General features: G+C 39.8%; 1 protein-coding gene across 7 annotated transcripts in view; it reads left to right on the top strand.

Annotated features, from left to right (window-relative positions):
• add3a (adducin 3 (gamma) a) overlaps positions 1–22,292 on the top strand; it is a 90,355-nt gene that overhangs the window by 62,610 nt on the left and 5,453 nt on the right. For 4 of the 7 annotated variants that reach the window (XM_084118056.1, XM_084118058.1, XM_084118057.1 and 1 more), the window contains 13 exons: positions 1,287–1,509; positions 8,660–8,798; positions 10,354–10,505; positions 10,989–11,069; positions 16,081–16,230; positions 16,366–16,509; positions 16,641–16,739; positions 17,102–17,275; positions 18,059–18,310; positions 18,874–18,990; positions 19,381–19,464; positions 19,997–20,120; positions 20,825–20,914. In XM_084118056.1, coding sequence (XP_083974182.1) covers positions 1,315–1,509; positions 8,660–8,798; positions 10,354–10,505; positions 10,989–11,069; positions 16,081–16,230; positions 16,366–16,509; positions 16,641–16,739; positions 17,102–17,275; positions 18,059–18,310; positions 18,874–18,990; positions 19,381–19,464; positions 19,997–20,120; positions 20,825–20,914 — 1,801 coding nt within the window. In that variant the 5' untranslated portion in view covers positions 1,287–1,314. The remainder of the gene's footprint in view (positions 1–1,286; positions 1,510–8,659; positions 8,799–10,353; positions 10,506–10,988; positions 11,070–16,080; positions 16,231–16,365; positions 16,510–16,640; positions 16,740–17,101; positions 17,276–18,058; positions 18,311–18,873; positions 18,991–19,380; positions 19,465–19,996; positions 20,121–20,824; positions 20,915–22,292) is intronic. The other 3 variants (XM_084118060.1, XM_084118061.1, XM_084118059.1) reach the window with 1 other exon arrangement.

Below are 22,292 nucleotides of genomic sequence, written 5' to 3'. Positions count from 1 at the left end.
AATGTCTGATTTCAGTGGTCACTACTAAGACTATTAACGCCAAGTAGTGTTAAACTAGTACCAATTTAACTCATCACACATTTATGTTACAGACATGAATGGTGCTTCAAATAATGCTGCTTGTTCAGGAGAGGTGTGCTGTTACTTTTCTAATCAATCAAACATACTTTTCTCACCCATTGGACAATAAAATGATCAAATCATGTTCTTAAATACAAAGTTTGGGTCGCCAGGTTGGTTAGATCTTTTTATATTTTTTTTGAAAAGTCTCTTATGTTCACCAAGGCTGTATTTATTTGATCAAAAATACAGTAAAAACAGCAATATTGTGAAATATTATTGCAATTTAAAATAACTTTTTAAATAAATATTTAAAAATGTAGTTTATTCCTGTGATGCAAAGGTGAATTTTCAGCATCATTACTCCAGTCTTCAGACACATGATCCTTCAGAAATCATTCTGATATGATGATGTGATGCTCAAGAAACATTTCTACTTATTAACTAAAAAAAAAAAAAAAAAAAACAGATGTGCAGCTTCATATTTTTGTGGAAACCGTGATAAAAAAAAATTCCAGGCTTCTTTGATGAATCAAAAGTTGAAAAGAAAAGCATTAATTTGAAATAATATAAATATTTTGTAACATTATTAATGTCTCTACTGTCACTTTTGATCAATTTAATGCATCCTTGCTGAATAAAAGTATCTTACCAACCCCAAACTTTTAAACGGTAGTGTGCCATCTGGAGAAATTCATTTTTAATACTCTGTAGCTTTACTCAAACAAGAGAGAGAAATCCAAATTGCTGGGACAACAGTGTGTGTGTGTGTGTGTGAGAGAGAGAGAGCAAAAGAGAGAGAGAGAGAGAGAGAGAGCAAAAATCAGGCCTAACTAAACCTGATAGTGTAATAGGATAGCGCTGCCCTCCTGTTGGTTGACCTGACGCCACCCTTCACTGTTGGCGGGACAGCCACTCTCTTCTTTTTGTTGAGGGTGAACAAAGAACAAGGTCCATTGTGAATAGTGATACTCTCAGCAAGTGAGTTCAGCTTATGTGCGGTTGCCTGTTTTTTGATTGTATTGATCGGTGGACTTATGTGCGTGTTTGTGTGGGATGATGGGTTTGCCCTCAGAGCATTAGTGATCTCGACTGTTTTGCCTGTCAAATGAAGTGCACAGGCTTCCTCTCACAGGTTTTTTCATTCAGTGAGTGGAAATAGATGGTTTTGTGTTTACTAGGGATTGTGCAATAATTAGTATTTATACATTTTTCTTTCTTTCCAGGTGAAAACAGCAGGACAGTACAGTAGAGATGAGTGGTGAGTCGACACAGGGGGTGGTGACAACCCCTCCACCCCCCAGCGTGGGGAAACGGGAGGGTTACTTCGACCGCATCAATGAAAATGACCCCGAATACCTGCGTGCACGCAACATGTCTCCCGACTTGCGACAAGACTTCAACATGATGGAGCAGAAGAAAAGAGTCACACAGATACTACAGAGTCCAGTAAGAAAACACAAACACTCATTGTTGGCTGAGGAATTGCCCCCAGAAGACAACTTAAAGTCATTATTGTGTTAAATGAATAGGCATTACAAAAAGCAGCGTTAAAAGGAAATATTATATTTGATTCAACATTTATTACACAAACTTTTAGGCTTCAATGGCCATGAGAGTGAGTAAATTATGACAGAATTTTCATTTTTGGGTGATCTATCTATTTGATGTTTTTTATTTTATTATTATTAATATGGAAATTGAGCTTGCTGCGATAGTCAGTGTTCAGCCGCAACAGCGGTTACTTCACTTGCCCACCACGGCACCGCCCCCCACCGTCGTTTTGCTTTTTTATAGTAATAAAAATAATTTAATTCAGTTAGAGAACAGACACTACAATTAAAAACTGAACATGTCTGCTCAATGCAGCGTGAGCCAAACAAGATTCGCAACACAGATCAGCAGCAGGAGTCAGATTTCACCTCACTCTTGACTGACAAGACAATGGGGGAAGATTTGGTTTCAAAGCGAAATATACGCGGACGATTGTGAATCGAATCACAAATGTCAAAAATCGATTTTCTTGGTATTAATTGATAACGTAATGTTGGAGGAACGCAAAAGGCACCTGGACAGTCTGTGCCGTGCAGCTGTGCACATAAGAGGCGCATGATGGTGGAGCGAGAAATCTGACCGGTACCCTCTGGATTACAATCTAGCGTAACTATGGCTTCTATGAAGTTTAAGGAAAAAGGACCTGGACAAGAGCCACACTTTATGCAAGTAGGGCTCCAGACTGCGACCAAATGGGCAACAAGAGGTTGCACTGGTGCGACCACCACGTTGTCCAATTGAAAAGAGCTGCAACTTCTGTTACATACGAGAAACGGCAAACGAAAGTGAAATGAAACCGCGCTATTCGTTTGAGCTGCAACGGAACGTTTAGTGCAAGCTCAGAACATGAAATGGCGCAAGCTCAGAACCGGTGTACTCGTGGGCCGATCTCAACCACTCGACACTTTCTTCACAGCGCTGGGAGATCCAGTGAGAAAGCGTTTGAATTCACCGCAGAATTAATAACATCGCAGCGAGATCTAATTGGAAGCATTAAAATTCGGTGCAGAATTCTGTAATAAACCGCACGTCAGATCAAACAGCGCTGACGTGGAAACCAGGACCTTAAAAGCTTCCACCCAACTCGGAAAAGGCCAAGCGAATTACAAACTCAATCGCAAGATTTATTGCCAAATCACTTACATTTGTTTAATTAATAAAATATATTGGAACTAAATTCATTATGGATCATTACTTTTCTTTAGAAATACTAAGTAGTCACACAGTGAGAAAAAAGATAATCGTTTTATCATCGCATCGCAGCCCTCTGAATCGTAATCGAATCGAAATGCCTTGAGATTCCCACCACTAATATTTAAGCGAGTTTGTCATTGTACTGTTTCTTTGTTGTGTTTTTCATTAAGAATAATAATGAACCCACCTTTCAAGCGATTGCTGCACCCGAATTGGCCCTAATTCTAAAGCGAAAGTAAAATGCGCACGGCCACTCATAACGGGGCGTGGTTTCAGTTCATTCCTATGGACGCTCAACTTCCATGGGAATTAATTGAAAACGCTTGCTCTGCTCCGCACCGTTATGAGTAGCCGTGCGTATTTTACTTTCGCTTTAGAATTTGCGATTTAAAAGTGAGGTGCAGAAGAGGTCCCCCCCCGCCCGATGATACTGGTGTTGTCACATCCCTAATGGAAATATGAATTTTAAAAAAAGTAGGTGGTGGTAAATGTCTAAATGAGTCAGTCATTCATTCATTTAATTCGTTCAAACAGCTGATTCATTCAGGAATTAAGTAAATAGGCTTGCTCGACTTGAACTGGCGCTGCACAGACCGATCGGTGAATGACATCAAAGTACCACGAAAGTGAAGAGAGTAGGCGCTCCTCATGCTTTTGAATTGCTCTCACAGTACTTTGATGTCATTAACCGATCGATCTGTGCAGCGCCGGTTCAAGTCGAGCAAGCCTATTGGCTCTATTAATGTATGGGCCATTGAATCATTGGTTCGCTCAAAACGCGGATTTATTCAGAAACTAAACACTGCAACACTGTGTTGCTTGGAGATTCACAGCAGTTCTGCTCTGGCTTTAAAGGTGATATTTTCATTGGCAAAATTGAGCAAAAGCAGACAATATTGTGTCTGAAATGTATCAAGATATGAACTTATTTATTGAACTGTTGTATAAAATCAATATAAACATTTGCTCTCGTGCTATTTGGGACAAAAATGTTATTAAACTATTGGATGATTTTTTCAGGTAAATTCATGTTTAATTCTTTGGGTTACTTGCCATTTTTTTTGTAATTATTTGTGAAATTTACTAGCCATTTCAGAGTGAAAATTATTTTTAAAGTAAAAACAAATTTTCCAGTGCACACCGAAACAACACGTGTGTACACAGTTTTGTTAAAGCAAATGTTTTGGTCTGTTTGTACAGTACAGGGATGTTTTCCACTTTTCCACCGATTTATTCGGCAGGAATGTGCTTTCAATGTAAAAGTGTTTCCTTATAGATTTTACAGGTTGTCTCGAGCCATGTGGTTTTGAATAAACGCCATGCCACCGTGAAGTTTACATTCAAAAGCTTGGCATGAACTTCTAAAGTTAGTTCTGAACCCAGCCGCTTGCACCTTACACAGCCTCTCTGTTCACAATGAAAGATTTATGGTTTATTTTTATCAGATGAGTAGGTTTGTCAGCAAGTTAATTGTGCATTTGTTGTGATGTTTTGAGTTACAGTTCAATCGTACACACAAAGCCACAGCTGCACCGTAAAACCCATCTGGTAGACCACACCCTATTACACGCGCACCACCGACATCCACTTCTCACATATAAACACAATCCAGCCAGCGAAGCACAGCTCTGCACCTCTGACCTACAGTAGAGAGATTATAGCGAACACACACAAGATTACAGTTGACACACTCTGGAGAGATTACAGTGAACATACTGCGCAGATTACACTCCTGCAGACATTTCAGTAAACACATACTGTTAAAGGAATGTTCTGGGTTCAATACAAGTTAAGCTGTATGGACGACATCTGCCGTCACATGCCGTCGATTAACTCAGCATAATACCAACTCGTACCTCACTTTGTAAAAAAAAAATATATTTTAACCAATTTAAAAATAAATATTAAATAATAAAATATACTATTAAAATAAATGTTCAAGTTTTAATTATAAAGTGTAAACATTTAAAACACAATGTAAAATATATCGTTTTTTTGTGGTGGAAAGGATAAATCTTTTTAAAAAAACTTCTGTACTCAGATCTTTCCTTTGACATGAATTTGAAACAACATCCTAGAGCAGATCTGCACGGTTGAGCGCTTTAATGTCAGTATTTGAAAGTGAAATGCATTCTTTCTGTCATTGCTATTATAAACAAGAGGCAGTGTGACAGCACGGTTAATTACGGCATGGCCTGCTGGGCTTTATTAGCAGCAGCTGTCCGAGCACGTGTTTCTGAGACACACTATATACTATTCTCACTCATCCTTCACGGTGTATGGAGAGGAGCCAGTCAGGGTAGGCAGCAGGTGTATCGGCACACAGGACTGTGTGTTTACGTCTGCGCTATCAGAGCCGATTCAACAAGCCTCTCTTTCATATCTCTCTCTCTCTCTCTGTAGCATCAGGGTTTCCATGTGTGTGCGTGTGGAAGAGAGCTGCTTAAATTACACGTCTGTCCGTAGACTGTGTTTAAGGTCAGACTATTATAGGCAGGGCGGAGTTTGCTATGCTTAGACCTCATCTGTGCTGTCACAACCAAAACAAATGAAGACATCTCAATGTTAACGCAAGCCGTTCTGCAAACTGAGGAAAAATAGTGGTTTGCTCTGACGGATATTTGCTTTGGAGGTTAAACAACATGTTAACGATATTAAACTGTTATGGCAAAATTGAATTTGTCTTGAATTTCCTCCCTTGGGTTATTTTTAGTTCCCCCACTCCCCTCTTGTTTCCATTTTCAGCATTAAAGCATGCCATTCCCAGAGTCGTAACTGTTTTCCAAGAGCGCTGTGGTTTGGTTTGGTCAGGACCCTCACGTTTGAGAGGGTTTCATGCTGAGAGGCAGGCGGGATCGTTTCATACCCTGTCCCGGGCGTCCAGTTCTCATTCAAGCACAATTTAATACTCGCACTGGGAATTAGAGCCCAGGATATCGCCATCTCACCTTTGTACTTATTTAGCTAGTTTTGGCTCGGACTGTTGCGTTTGAAGAGCCACCCATGTGCTCATAAAGTGAGGTGAATGGGTTACTGAAACAAATTCACCTTGTCTGATCAGACAGCATATCAAAACTGACTCAGACCCACATTACAATGTCTTAAAGGCTAGATAACGCCCATCTTCCACCATGACGGATACAGTTTTGTGGTTTGATATTAATGTAGTAACTGTGTGTTGTTTTATGAAGTTAGATCTTCACCGCTTTGATCTAATGACAAGTGTGGGCATAATAGCATGTTTATCTGATGGCGTAACCCTGTACAAGCATGTTGGCTGTATGGTTGGTTTTGGAGGCGTGTTTGATGATTCCCACAGTTCATCTTTCATCATGCCGTTCACCTCTTAATTACTTCGCTGAACGAAACCTGCACACAGCTAAACTGATCCCAGATTGCTTGTGTGCTTGTTCGCAACAATTTATTGTAATACACAAGAGTCACTATTACTATTGCTCATACTTAAAGTGCGGTCACATTAGCGACATTTCTGCAAAATTTTCCAAGCTAAAAACATCCATTGTCTTTAGTCAATAGTAAGTGATTTATGTAGTAGAACTTACACAAAAGTCACATTCAAACCAAGAAGCTTTCTTCTGTTAAACGTGGCGGATTAGCATTACCCACTTGAATGTGTTGCGAAATCTGCATGGGGAGATTTTTCACCTTCAAGCGATTTTCCCAATCTCATAGATTCCTATTAAAATGACTGGATTTTGCCCACAAAAATTCTCAGAATAACCGCAAATGTGACCACACCTTTACAATTTAAATTTTAACTAACCCATAACCATAGTTTGGGGCTATTATGTGTGTATTAAGGGCATGCATTTGTGGCTTCTTACTTTCCCTTTGTTTTCTCAGTGTATGCTTGATGGATTAGGCTCTCGTTCAAAACCAAGCAAACATAAAGGCCAATGTAATTTGATTCCTATGTAGTTTGTTTCACCCTAGATTAGTAATAAGTACTGATTAGTTTACACACAAGCACAAAGCAGAACAGATATCCAGTTAACTAAACTCTCCAAGATTTGATGTCAATGACCTCTGAAACTTTGGCAAATCTAGTGATTGATTGATGCTTATTGCTTATTACTATATAAACACAACTTTAAAAAGCCATAGTACATGCAATTTGCATAAACCTAGTCAGACAGATTAAAACAGCTGATTTTTAACCACTGCTCGCCATTTTGTGTGCAAAATCCATCAGGCAATCAGTGAACAGAGCATGCCTGCTAAGACTGGTTTAACTTTCTTATTCTGGTTTATGCATATATGTTTTTGCATAGTGTTTGCATGTATTCTGCCTGCTTAGGACATGTCAGTGTGACAATCTCGCATACTGTGCTGAAGGAAGTTTTGCATGCATCAGCTCATCCTGACACTTACTCACACCTGGTAATAAGACAAGTCTTTGTGCACTTGTACAGGAAGAATGAAGTCATCATAACTGAGGTGTTGTGTCAGTGAATCTCCTCTGTTATTACCCGCAGCATGTGAGCACTCTATCAATGTCTGCGATTCATTCTTTAGTCTGAACTCTTTGATCTGAACAGGTGTGCAGAATGACAGCACATCTTACAGACGAGCTTTATCACTGGTTTGTTATGAATCAGTGTTTCCCCTAGGCTCTTTTTCAGCGGGAGGGGGGCAGGGTTCCCACGGGTCCTTGAAATCCTTGAAAGTTTGTGAATCTGAAAGAAAAAAAATATATATTTTTTTAAATTAAACACGCATGATACAGGTCCTTGAAAGTGCTTGAATTTATTTTGTGCAAGAAGTTTTCTGGAAAAAATTCCATAGCATTCCCTCCGGTCCGCTAATGTGTTATTTCGCCAACACTTCGTGGCCTATGCATACTAGCTTGCTTGATTTACATACATTTACGTGTTACATTAAGTGTTTCCAGCGCAAGGTGTTGTACATTGCCATGACGTTCACGCACGCACAAAACTACTACGATGGTACCTTGACGTTTCACAGACACACCGTGAAACATTGCAAAAATAGGCTGAAACCGCTGAAACGTGATGCCTGGAAAATGCAAGTTTCAAGATATTTGGCTCTCCAAAGAAGATTACATAGAATACTTGTTAGGATAATGTAAACCCATGAGGCAAGAAAAACTTAAAAGCATATTCATATATCTTAAAACTTCTTGTTACATGAGCCTAAGTTCTTTTCAATAAAATCCATGAATACAGTTTAGAATGTACCGAATATTCTTCAGTTTTATGCAAAACAGAAATACGACAAATAGAATATCAGATCTCTGTCATAAGGCCAAAAATAAATGCAAAAAAAAAGCTTTTTTGCATAGTTGTGCTTGACATGAAAACTGTAACAATGTATCTTACAAGGTAACACGATGTAACCTTGCTCTCACTTGAAATGTGTTCCCACATTAAGTCCTTGAATTTGAGGGGTTGAATTTGAAGTTAACCAAGGTGTGGGAACCCCGGGGGTGTGGTAGATCCCCCAAAACTACTAGTGTCGCGGAGCGGGCGTGTTACGGATACGTGGTGGGTTAGGGTTAGGGTCACAATATTTATAGGTATTTAGCAGTGATATTGTCGGGATTTTCTATTTACAACAAAGTAAGCTAATTGCCTGCACAGAATATGATAGCATTAAAATATAATCAATATATAACAACAAAGTTTAAAGTGGCTTCATAAATTAATTAAAAACAAAACACACCTTACGCACAATGGTAGGGGAAACACTGTGAAAGGTTCCAATGGACTTGAGGGATTTTGGATATAACCAAAGTCTTTAAGACGGTGAGATGTTGCTTTCATTACTGTGTGTGAGACATCTCTAATTACATGCTTGCTTTCTCTTTCAGGCATTTAAAGATGAGCTGGAGGGAATGATCCAGGAACAGATGAACAAGGGGAATAACCCAACAGGACTGCTCGCTCTGCGGCAGATCGCAGACTTCTTCATGACCAGCTCCTTAGCCGGTTTCTCCACCTCCCCCCTCAGTGAGTATCGGCGTGGTGCAGCTCATCTCCACTGCAACAGATTGCATCAGAGACTCCTCCACCTGTTCAGAGTTATGCAGTTCAATTCCAATATTCATTTGCCATTTATTTATAAAGCACATTTAAAAACAACCTTGGTTGACCAAAAGTGCTGTACATAAAAAAAAAAAATACACAAATGCAGTTACAAAAGGTTAAAAGCACAAGAGAAAAAGATTAGGGTTTTTTTAGCATACAGGTCGCTTAATAATAGCTGTTTCCATAAACAAACGTTGGAGGAAATACAACCAGCCAAGTCAAGAAAAACGTTTGCATTCTTTTATCTCACTGCTTCCTCCCTTATCAGCCCATCCAGCTCTCCACACGTGTCTGTTTTCTCTCTGTGCTCTGCTATGCAGAACTAATCAGTGGAACTTCAGTGAACCCCTTTCAGTACTTACTGTACATTCAGAGGTGTCCGTAGACCATCCATAGGTCTAGAGCGTTTTCTAGAGCATATCATGGATAACTGGATCTGATATGTAGAAATAAGAATTTAATGTATACATAGTTCAAAATGCAAAGCTCCCTTCCCAGTTTGCCCGGTTTATTTATGACTGCTCCACATTTGCACAGATATATGAAGTCTGTTCAAAGGAGATTTTGAAAGCAATTCTCAATCTTACACTACACAAAGCTCCAGATTTATCCAGCTGGAGTTCCATAGAGTTCTGGAATATTCAGTCAAATGGAGTTCTGGAAAGAGTTCTCGAACATTTAGACTTCTGAAATGAGTTGTCAACCGGAGCTCTAGAAATGAGATTGGGCTGCGTTTCCCTTAAGCATCATGAGCCCAAGTCCCCAAGAGTGTGGAGACCATTTCCACCAGTGTTCATTACAATAAAATCAAAATGCTTTTGGGAAACTTGCTTTTGGGATAAACTTGTGGAATGTTTAGCCATGTAGAGTTCTGTAATATACTTTGTCTATGCTTTATATAAAATGTGATTATTGTAGATGTGAAGAGCTTACCGTGTTTATTTTATGGCTGAATTTATTTTTTTTTTCTTTTTTTTTTTTTTCTTTTTTTTTTTAACTATTATTGGATTTCATAAATCTTCTTTGACCAGAATCCCTAAAGGTTATAAATAAGCTATGGTAAATTGATTTCAGGAATGATTTTAGCTGTATAAATTCAACCCAACTAAAACGTCTTTATTAGATTTCAGGCGTATCAGTGTTTCATGGACACTTCTAAGGGGTTATCAGTTAATCAGGACACACCACTGGCTTTATTTAGAGTCTGAGTTTGATCAGAATCAGGGTATTGATTTACACACCACTTCGTTGTCCATATTCCCACGAGAGCAGTTCTAAAATGTCAATTTCAAGTTGTGCGCTCAGGTGGCCTCACTCATTGATATCTAATAAACATCTTGATACTTTTAAATACATGTTTAATTGAAGTCTTATTAAATGGTTTAAAACTGTTAACACGAACAAATGAGAAAGCAGCACACAGCAATTTGTTTGTGTGTTTTTGACCTGTTCTTGAATTGTTCCCGGTTTTCTCAAGGTTTGGGCATGGTGACCCCAATAAACGACATGTTCAGCATGGAGTCCAACACTATGGTGAAGGGAGAGAAACAGACCCGCTGCAAACTGGCCAGCCTTTACAGAATAGTGGACCTGTTCAGCTGGGCCCACTTCACAAGCTGTTACATTACAGTAAGGCATAGCTTTCTATCATTAATATTGGTACCAAAGCTTAAATAATATAGTTGACTTTGTGTTGGTATTTTAGAACAAGGAAATAAAAGTGAATGGCATACATGGTGTTTCGCAATCCATTCCTGCAGGCAATGAACATTATAGTTCCTCTAAGTAATCAGACACTCTCAGTGTAATTCATTGAGCCAAGTAGGTCTATAATCCTTCCATTCATTTCATCCCCAAAAATGTCATATTATACTATTATATTATTAAATTATACACAGCTACTTTTGAATGGCCGTCAATGGAGAAATATGCTCTTTGTCATCATAATTTTGTAGTTACAGCATCTCTGCTCATGCTGATGTGCTATAAAAGGGAAATATCCATATTTTTGAATATATGGATGACTGTTGCAACGGATTAAAAAACCTTGTTCTATTTTGATCATGAGAAGAAAAACAGCTGCTTATTTGGGTTTTGTTTTTAACCTTGTAGGTTCGTGTCAGTAAGGAGCAGGATCATATCCTCATCATCCCCAGAGGGCTGTCCTTCGCCGAGGCCTCTGCGTCCAATCTGGTAAACAAACTGTCTGTCTCGCATTATCACAGCAGAGCCTGATAGCGGTTCTGGGAACGGCTTGAGCATCACGCCCTCAGGGATGACAGGGTCACTTTGAGCAGCGACTTTAGCTCAAAATCACATTCCAGTGAGAATGAAAATGGATTCGATTCAGGCTTTTGTCGCTCTTACTTTCGGAATTCATTTATCAGTTACATATTATGTTGATTAAATAATAAATGATTAATTACTGCTTCAGTTTTGATCAAATAGCTTGTTGGTTATATTCTATGCTGCTTTGGCATTTCCGTGTTCTTAGTGGTGTAACAGCCTGTTTAAATTGAGACATTATTAGGCCTATTGCCCAGAGCTTAATAATAGTTGAAATGATATGTGTTTTTCTTTGTGATTGGGAGTTAAGTATGAAATGTGCCGTGCACAGAGGGAACGTGTGTTGGCAGACCTTGACTGAGCTCTCTGATCGTTGCCAATGTTTGACATGCGTAATCAGCCGGTTATTTCTTTGAAATCTCAGAGTGGGTTTTGGATCCGTACTAGCCTGTGTGTTCATGTCAGTCGGAGGCTTTTAGTGCCTGTAGTTGTTCATGCTTATTATTTTGTAATCGTATTGTGGTGGTTCTCAATCCTGGTCCTGGAAAACCCCTGCACTGAACATTTAGGATATTTCCCTAAGTAAACTGGCACTAGAAAGTTCCTTCCCTGTCCAGTGTTTGTGCTATTTCTCTCCGGAAGTTGACAGATTTAAATGTCTTTGTACTTTTAAACTAGAGTTGCTGCAGTTTCGGAGAGGCTAGCACTAGCAAGCTAGTTTTGAAAGCATGAGATCCCACCCTCCCTTCAGAGCGTCTCCAAAGACACCTCTTCTTCAAAACACATGAACGCTCACAGCAGAATCTGCAACGCCTCACAAGATGAGAGACGCTAAACTACCTCATGTCTCAAAGCACATAACAGTACAATAATAAGCTAGAACGTCACTGGTTACCATCTTGTAATTACGTCTATGCCATAGCATGAGCGTAGCATGAGCTCGTTGATTTGGTTCAGGAGGAACTGTAAAAGGCGGCTGATGTTTCGGTTGTGGTGCTCAGTGACTAACGTCTGTCTACAACTCTGCATAGCCTTACAGAAAGTGGACTGAATGCAGTGATTGGACGAAAATGTTTTGGTCCTGAGACTTCCACAGAAGATGTATATATACATGTTTTAATATTTGGACCACTTCTATTATTGATTGCTGTCAGGATGTGAAGATCATTTCAACCAGCATAACAAAAGGTTTTTACCTTTAACCCACACCAGTGTTCATAAACGTGTGCGTCTATTGTTGTTGTGTCTCCAGTAGTTTCATCTCTTCCATTTATTTTTAACTGTGAATTGAAACAAAGGTCTGGGACAGTGTTGCCACCTTGTGAACCAGCTAATTAGTGCAAAACAATTCAAGACGCATGTGCAAGCTGAGCGTACGCAGTATGTGCGTTTAGACAAATCAAGCGTTGTAACAACATACATCCCCTAGTGTACACACAAAAACAAAGTACCTTTGGGCTTTTAGGATTCTGATAATCTTATCTGATAATCATATTGAGAATGGCTGGAGTAGAGGGTGATGGATAAAAACCAGGACTGTGCGATTAATCGAGATCGTAATAAAATCGCAACGTGAGCATGTGCTTAACCGCAGAAACCACAGTTACGACATGGATGAAAACATCATTGGGCTAGACGAGGGCTGTCAATTACTACCTATTGCCAGAGCGCTGTCAAATTATGCTTTTACCACCACTTTGCAACAAAGTGCACATATCAATACAAGCATTCACATCTGCACATTTTACGCCCTTGCTAACAATTTGTTTCTGGCCTTAGATCTGCAATCCTCGAGTTAGTTGATGACAAACAGAATTGAACCTGTTCTTGATGTTTCACTTTTAAAGCGTTTTCCACCCCGCCAGCGTAATAATGTGTTTTGACATGCTGCTCGTGGTGGATGCTGTTTTGACAAATTCCTGCCAATCAGGTGATTTAGTGCTGGGATGAATTTGTGAAGCACATTTGTCCTCCAGCCTGCAGCATTTATGACTCAGTGAACAGAATTGAAATCGCCTGAGGAGAGCAGTGGCGGTCTCTGCGTCTGACTTGCACTCTTGCGCTGGCTGATGCTGTTTTTAATGCTGCACTGTGCCGGATTGTGTTTGGGGTAGAGTTACGGCCGCTGCCATGACAAACACATTTTTCACAGTCATGAAAAAACACACTCAGTCATTGTGTCGATTCAGGATCGCGGCAGATTTCTTTGCTCTTGCACTCTTGGTCAAGTATAATAGGCTTTAATAGGTGCCATTGACCTTTTATTTATGGATCAAAGCCAGTACCGGTTTGTCCAGTTTCTGTTTGTGTGGACTGTGTGTTTTAGACAGTGAGAGTTAGATAAAGCCCGATCTCTTTTGCATAGTCGGATATACAGGATTTTTTTTTTATCTGTGTGTGTAAGAGAGAGAGATCTCGGTGTTGCTGACACCGTCATTTAGAGCTCCTGTTCTCCGCTTCTGTGGGCGTGGCTGTGGCTTTGTGCCCGCTGGAATGAGGCCAGCAATCTGGGTCACAGTTTTATTAGCCCCCGCCATGTGATCAGTCACTTTCACACTCTCTCTCTTGTACACTTATTACAGCTCTAAGCCCCTCAACAGAGAAGAATATGATGAGAAGAGACTCTTCTGGCTTTGCTCTATCCTTTGAAGTGCATTTAAACAAAAAACATTATTTGGGGTCATTTTTTAAGATTGTTTGATGATTGCATTAGCTAACTTGTGCGTAAACAACTATTTACGCAGATCATCATCTTCACTTGTTTTTGGATCCGGAGATGCTGTACTATTTCAGAAGATGCGTAACAGCGCCCCCTATCATAAAACAGTGAATACACAGATTGCCATACGTACTTCTGAATGGCAGGGATGCGTTGTCATAAATGACGGAAAATCTGGTCTATGGTGGGGAAAGAGTTAATGTCAATAGCGCGAACTCTCCAGGATGGAGACACACCAAAGTGTAATAGTACTTAGGGTAATGGTGCGGTCATGTTAGTGAATTTTTGGTGAATTATTGTGCTTTAAAAGGTCTATGATCTATTTTTAATTAGTCTACTGATGTATGAAGCACAGCTCACACACAAGTCACTTTCAAACCCAGCAGCTTTCTGTTGGTCAATGCGGCAAATCCAACTTTAACCCTTTGCGAAATCTGCATGGGGAAATCAATCGCTCTCAAGTATTTCTGCATGGATTTCGTCCATGAAATGATAAATGTCTCCCACCTAAAGGAGTGTGTTCAAATTCCTAACCACAATGTTGATGATTGTTTTGCTAAAGCAAGCTTTTACTGTTACATAATGTGGCATGAGATTTCATGTCTATGAAGCAACTGCTGTGAACCGTTCCAAATGTTCGTGTAACAGGAAATTACAACTTGTAACTTTAGTTTTTTTGCCTGTTAATTGCACTGTTAATGTTTTTCACTCCACAAAAAATAATTAGTTATGCTGAATATAATAATGTGTTTGCTGGACAGTGACCACACATACTGATTAAAGCATTTACTCTTACCATTTATTACTTGATAAACAAAGACCTACTCTGAGCTACAAGTCTCTTCAAGAGATTTTGCCAGGTTCCCGACTCCTCTTGAGAGAACTGTTAGGTCTTGTTTCAGTGCATTAGCATTAGTGTGGTGGCATAATACAGCAGATATGTCTATCTTAGAAGAGAACCAACTTCCTGTGGCCAGTTTAATAGTCAATATGTAACCGATGAAGAAAGAATAGCATGAGATAGATGTCAAATCTGTCATGTGATATTAGTGGCCGTGTGTAAACGTGATCCGTCACTCAGAGCTCTTTAGCAGAGCAGTGGTACCGTGTGTTTATTTTGAGCTGGTAGTGATATGGGGTGCGGCATCGCCAGGCATGTGAAGGGCATGTTAGGAGGCTTGTTACAGGACCAGCATGTGATGCAATTCAATATTTAATTAGACACGCACAAGCATCTTCTTTCACTTCCCATGACAAAAGCACCACACACAACCAATGATTGACAAATCATTTATAGATGATAAATCTACCATTGAAATGTTTGAGGTTGGTGAGATTTTTTTATGTTTTTGAAAGTCTCTTATGTTCACCAAGGCTGCATTTATTTGATCATGTATACAGTAAAAACAGTAATGTTAAATATTATTACAGTTTAAAATAACTGTTTTCTATTTGAATATATTTGGAAATATAGGCTAATTTAATCCTGTGATCAAAGCTGAATTTCCAGCATCATTACTCCAGTCTTCAGTGTCACATGATCCTTCAGAAATCATTCTAATATGATGATTTGCCGCTCAAGAAACATTTATTATTATTATAAATGTTGAAAACAGTTGTGCTGGAAACCATTCAGGTTTGATGAATAGAAAGTTAAAAAAAAACTGCATTTATTTGATATAGAAATCTTTTGTAAAATTATAAATGACTTTTCTGGTTTGATCTGTTTAGATGCACCCTTGCTGAATAAAAGTATCGATTTCTTTCTTTCAAAAAAAAATTAAATCTTACCAACCAACCAACTTAATTAAGCTGTAAACTTCCTGGACCCCCCCCCTTCCTGGACCTCATCCTCTATCGAGGTTACCAGGAAATGGACGCTTATTAAAAGCATTAACCGAATCATCCACTGGTTCTCAGTTTATCTTTGAAGACGGTTCCTTCCTGATTAGGTGAACGATGTCAAATGAAGGAAATGAGGGAATGTTTTGGACACTGTAGAGAAGGGAATAAAGACCTATAGTCTGTGTATTGATACTTCTGGTTTGTTTATTAATAAGCACTCCGATAGGAGTAATCAGATTCTGTCTCTGCTCTAATATCATTTTTGTGTACATCTGTTTTAGCCTCACCGCTGTTTGTTTTAGGTGATCATAAACTACATTATAAGCCACATTATGTGTTTCTTTCGTTCTCCAGGTAAAGGTGAACATCCTCGGTGACGTGATCGATCAGGGCTCCACCAGCCTGCAGATCGACCCGGACGGCTTCAGCCCTCACGCCGCCATCTACTCCATGAGACCCGACGTGCGCTGCATCATTCACATACGCACACCGGCCACGGCTGCTGTGAGTGTCCGCCCAGTTACATCAGCTTCACATGCACTATCACCAACAAAAAATTGTAAAAAGTTTATTTCAAAGAAATTATGATGGTTTATTTTAAATCGCCATGACTTGCATGAATCTCTTCTGTTATGTCAGGTGTCGTCTATGAAGTGCGGCCTGCTGCCCATCTCCCAGGAGTCTCTGATCCTGGGAGACATCGCCTACTACAACTACCAAGGCAGTCTGGATGAGCCAGATGAGCGCTTGGAGCTCCAGAAAGCCCTCGGGCCGTCAACGAAGGTAAACAACCTTGCCACAATTCAATTCCCAGAGACAGTTGCATGATGAAAGTGAGTATGAAAGCGAAAAATGCAGTACGTTTGTAAATGTGCAAGATGTTCTTCTCAGATCTGTGTATGTGTGTGTTGCAGGTGCTGGTTTTAAGGAATCATGGGGTTGTAGCTCTCGGAGAGACCATTGAAGAGGCCTTTCACTACATTTACAACGCTCAACTGGCCTGTGAAATTCAGGTAAAATGCTCATAATGCTGGGTAATGCATTTTTAAAATGGTTTTGGGTGATGTTTTTATAACATACACAAGTATGGATTACTTTTATGATGGATGGATGCACTTTTTTGGGGCCATTAACTCCCATGATAAAGCCTGGAAGAGCCAGAATATTTTTTAATATAACTCTGATTGTGTTTGGCTGAAAGAAGAAAGTCATGCACACCTAGGCTTGAGGGCGAGTAAATCATGGGATAATTTTAATTTAATTTTCCCCCTTTATGCAAGCTAAATGCTAAACTGCACTTCATTTCTGCGAAATGATCCAGAACTGGCCTTTTGTGACGTAGATGTCTGAGTCTGACGTGGTTCTGTCTCTCTAGGTGAATGCGTTCTCATGCGCTGGAGGAGTGGAGAACCTGATCGTGTTGGATCTGGAGAAGTTTAAACTTCGTACACAGGGGGTGGCAGAAGCCGGGGTCAACATGGGCTCTCAGCACAAGTGGAGGGTGGGAGAGCTGGAGTTCGAGTCGCTCATGAGAATGCTGGACAACCTGGTAAGTTTGTGTGAGACTCAAACATGGTTACAATGAGCTCTGTACCAATCATCTCCCAGTGTGGTACAGAAACAGGATTTGAACTCTGCTTTGGCCCATCGATCGTGCCAAGTGTGAGAACAGCCAAAAGCGTTTGCTAAATGACTACTTACTACTAGTCCAGCTGTGTTTGAGAGGAATAATCACAGTGGAGAGACTGGAAAATCACTTCTTTTAGCCTATTTCTTTCCCCGCTCCCCTTCCTCTCCTATTAGGCAGACAAAAGGAGACTAGAGTAAAGAGAGAGACAAACCGGAGTTGAAAAGCACTCCTGCCACATCTCTCTCTGTCCATGTCTTTCTCCAGCTGTGCAGACCGCGCTGTTTTCTCTCTCTGTCCGTGTGAGATAGGGAAGAATGCAGGCATGTGGAAAGTGTTTTCTCAGCCGAGGCAGAAGAATGGAGTGATGTGGAAGATGATAATGATATGGTGCGTCGCTCAGTGAGCCACCATTACCCGCTTCCAGTGAAGCGCTATGTTTTTCCCACTTACACTGGAGAGTTTCAGGATATGGTTACAGAATGCGCTTGAAATGCAGATGTACCTTAAAGACTGTCTTTTGTCTTGCACCTTCTGCAAAGTCAGTTTTCAAGCAGTGGCTCATTATATAAACCTATTCAAAGGGTTGAAGCTCATTCATAAAAGGCCTTTGATTCGTTGAAGGCAATTAAATGATTTAAGAATAGGTCTCATCCTTATATCATATCTAGTTGTTTTTATTTAATGTAATATATTTACTTCCAGGGTTACAGGACAGGCTACACGTACCGGCACCCCATCGTGCGGGAGAAGCCGCGACACAAGAGCGAAGTGGAGATTCCCGCGACAGTGACGGCGTTCATGTTCGATGACGACGACACTCCACGTTTCCCTCTGAAGTTGCTGCAGCAGCGACAGCAGAGAGAGAAAACACGCTGGCTCAATTCACCCAACTGCTACATGAAGGTGAACGTGTCGGACGGGGCTAGCGAGGAGAACGGACGCACCAAGACCATGGTGAGGCTCAGGGCATCTCTGTTATGGTGCTCTGAGATCTTGTTTTTGAAAGCCTTGCATGCTAAAAGAAAAAAGCGGAAAGTCCTCAGGTGGATTTTGTGGAAGAGCAAGAATGTGGTTATTTCCTGGGCATACCTGATGGTCTAGCTGCAGACAAAACTCATATTTCTGTTGTCATCACAGATAAACTTTTGAAGCCTCATAACTTCCGTCAGCCGCCTGGAGGACGCCGTTGTCTTCAAGGCTGATTCCAAATGAACACAGTTCGCTACTGACCTCTAGTGGTCGAGGCTTTAGTATTACAACTTTGGCTGCATTTTCACCAAGAGCAAAATGACAGCCGTAGCTAAAAAGTCTAGATAAGCTCAGACTGTACTTTAGTGCAAATAAATTCATGGCAAAAATTTGTACTTGAGAGAAATTTTGGTTGCAACTCTTTTGGCCTAGACTTTACGTCGACTCTGAATGGCCGCAGAGGACTTTATCTTTCTAAACAAATCACACTCTGCATTTGTTTTCTTGAATTCTGTCCTAAATCTCTTTCTTTTACTCCATCTCTGCAGTGGATGAAGTCAGATGATGGCGGTAACACCAGCGGGACTCCGATCCGCATTGAAGATCCCAACCAGTTTGTTCCTCTGAACACAAACCCCAGTGAAGTTCTGCAAAAGAGGAATAAGGTGAGTTGTGTGTGCGATCAGATGGTTTATCATTGAGCCTAGATGCAGAAGTCATCACAGGCAGGCAAACGTCCATAGTAGGGGTCGAAAACTACAACTAATATAATTTTTGCGTTCCATGAATGCGTTTCTATGACTTGAAGAAAAAAATATTGCGAGATTTGATTATGTTTGTCAGAAGAGAGAAAGATTTCCCTCAGCGCTAATTAGCTTTATGGCAAGGTAATATAACACACGTTTAATGTTATAAACGTACATTAACAGTTTAAAAAAATAAAAATATGCATTTTGCTAGATTTACAAAGCTAAAAACTGGAAACACATCAGACTCTTATTCACCATTTCTTCGATGTCACTGGGTCTTAAACCGCTTTCCTGTGATCTTTTCAGATTCGCGAGCAGAACCGGTTTGATATGATGACAGCAGGACCGCAGTCACAGCGGCTGGCAGGGATTGTGGTGGAAAGACCGCCGGTGAGTGTCAGAACCGCATTTTCATAAACCATGTGTGAATCCTGAACGGTCAAGCAAGGGTAGCACAGACATCTGCGTCACTAGGTGGCGCCAGATCCTCTCAGAGACGGATGAACAGCGTGAGCCGTGTCAGTTGTGTTGGTCAAATTAGCATCAGCATGTGGGGCTAAGGATATTTTAAAGCAGGATATTTTATGGAGCTCTGTTTTTCTCTTTAAGGGACAGTCGCCAGTTAAGGTAAAATCCCGGGGTGTTTTGTTTGTTGTTGTATTGAAAACAATCACGATTTTGAGTTTTGAAATGTCTGCATGAGGTCACTGTTATATTTGTAGTTTTGGATTTGCAATGTTCCTCCTTCATTTTTTTGTTTTAATATTAGAGGATTTGTGACACTTTTTTGCTTTTGAATGCTCAATGATTAACATGCCTGATGGTCTTTGTGTTTGAGTCGTTTTTTGTCATCATGACTCATTTCAGAACCGAGGTGCAATTCTAGTGTCTTATTTTTGTGGTCTCTGCTCTGCCCACGCAGCCGTACATGGGCGATGGTGAGGAACAAATGGCCCCTCTTCCTCCAAACCCCTTCAGCGACCAGATCGAGAAAGAGATGAACGAATACCAGAAGAGGGTAGAACAACAGCATCTCGGATTAGACGGTAAAGCACGCTCCACCTTACACTACAAATTAACACTTTTTGTTCAGCAAAGATGCATTAAATTAATCGAAAGTGACTGTAAAGACATTTATAGTGTTACAAAAGATTTTTAATTCAAATAAAGGCTGTTCTTTTGAACTTTCTATTCATCAAAGAATCAAAGAACTGTTTTTAACATTGATAATAATGAGAAATGTTTCTTGAGCATCAAATCATCATATTAGAGTGATTTCTGAAGGATCATGTGACACTGAAGACTGGAGTAAAGATGCTGAAAATTCAGCTTTGATCACAAAAATAAATTCTATTTTACAGTATATTCACATAGAAAAGTTATTTTTAACTGTAATATTTCTTTCAAAAACATACAAAAAAAATCTTTCCAACCCAAATCTTTTGAACATTACCTTCCAAACTGGTGCAAATGAAGAAAGACCGCTGAGATGCATGACACCTCTTTTCTTTTAAGAGCACCTCACTTCCTGTTCCCCTTGTCACTTATACACGACCCAGTCAATGCTAATGTTGTAACTCACTGCCCCTTATAGCTAAAAATCAATACCGTGTGACTTGCACAGAACTAACATGAAGCCAAGATGAGTGTCTTACAGCTGTGACAATGTCCTTGCATGCTAACCTGTCTACTTCTCTAACTGTGTGTCTCCCTGCCTGACTGTCTGTTCACTAACCAACTCACTCTGCAGATGAAGAGCAGCTCACGTCAGACGACGCTTCCACACTCTCTCAGTCAGTGTCCCAAACTCAGTCTCCTCACAACACTCCAGCCAAAGAAGGTATAACGCCCTGAAAGAGCCGACTGTCTCACTCAACTACAACTCGCAGTATTCGTGAGAATATCACGTCAGTATTAGCAGCGATTGTTTAGCAGGCTAGCTGGGTACAACAAAACACAGGCGGTGAGATTCCAGTTAAATATTGTAACATGCAGATTATGACTAATTTAATAGTGGTTCATTTTCATAGGTTAGTCTGGATTGTTTTCGTGCCGTTTGTGTGAATCGTATTGCAGTGCACATCAGAGTTGTTGTTAAGTAAAACTATACAAATTTTAGTTTTCAGTCATTTCTAATAGTTGAAGCTGTAATAAAATATAAATATTACATGAAAAACTTTAAAAGAAAAATTTGATTTTGGCAATTTACTGAAATAAACAAGTTTAAGTTAAAGGACTGGAATTAACTATGAAGTATAAAGCGAAGTAGGCCTATAAAAATGTATTAAAGCTAAATAGAAATAATTAAAAAGCGAATTAAAAAATGACAAAAGCACACAATTACAGAAACTGAAAATAAAATATTAATAAATACTATAATAGTATAATACTAAAATAACACTAAATCGTAGTTTCGAAACTAACTGTCCTGTTTGTTTTTAAATCTTTTTGCAACATGGGTGTAAAATGGGTGTTGCAAAAGGTTCTGGCAGGATGTTGCAGGACCGTTACCTTCTCTTCTGTGATGTTGCCTGTGTAGAAAACAAGCAATACCTGTTTTCTATTATAGAAGAGTAAATATAAGTCGTCTGCAAGAAGTAGAGACCCCTATATAAACTGAAGATAAAGCCTTACATAAATGAAAGAAATCCTGCTATGCGTTCACACACAGCGGGGATCAAGTGTGGCATGAGGTGGAGAAACAGGATGCGTTTGCCCTAGTCTCTCTGAACCAGTTGCATCAAACTCACTGGTTACCCAACCAGACGCATCACACGACCGCTGATGAACCATAAACAATTGAGGACGCTTTCAACTAGGGGTGTAACGATACCCTAATTTCACTTGCGACACTCCAAGACATATAATAAAAGGTTAAGAAAAAATTTACTAAATGAATAGGCTTGGACAATGGTGACACCAGAATAAATATATTCATGATTCTGAACCTGAAAATACAGAATTATTTTAGACGAATATGCTTGCTCTCTGTCACTGGCTAGATGTATTTAAAATAATGTAGGCCACTTTTTACTGGTAACATAAGACTTATAACATAAGCATTATCAGGACCCACTAATATTCCCCCATTATTATACATTATATTCAACATAATATATTGTAGTTTAATGTAGTACTGACTCTGAAAACTTAAATGTTTTCTCACAGGGTAAATTCTATTTTGGGTGAACTATCCACGATACATATTGTTGCATTTT

The sequence above is a fragment of the Abramis brama genome (assembly GCF_963993115.1).
Source record: "Abramis brama genome assembly, chromosome: 6".
Taxonomy (NCBI): Eukaryota; Metazoa; Chordata; class Actinopteri; order Cypriniformes; family Leuciscidae; genus Abramis; species Abramis brama.
This window is presented reverse-complemented; position numbering and strand designations above follow the sequence as displayed.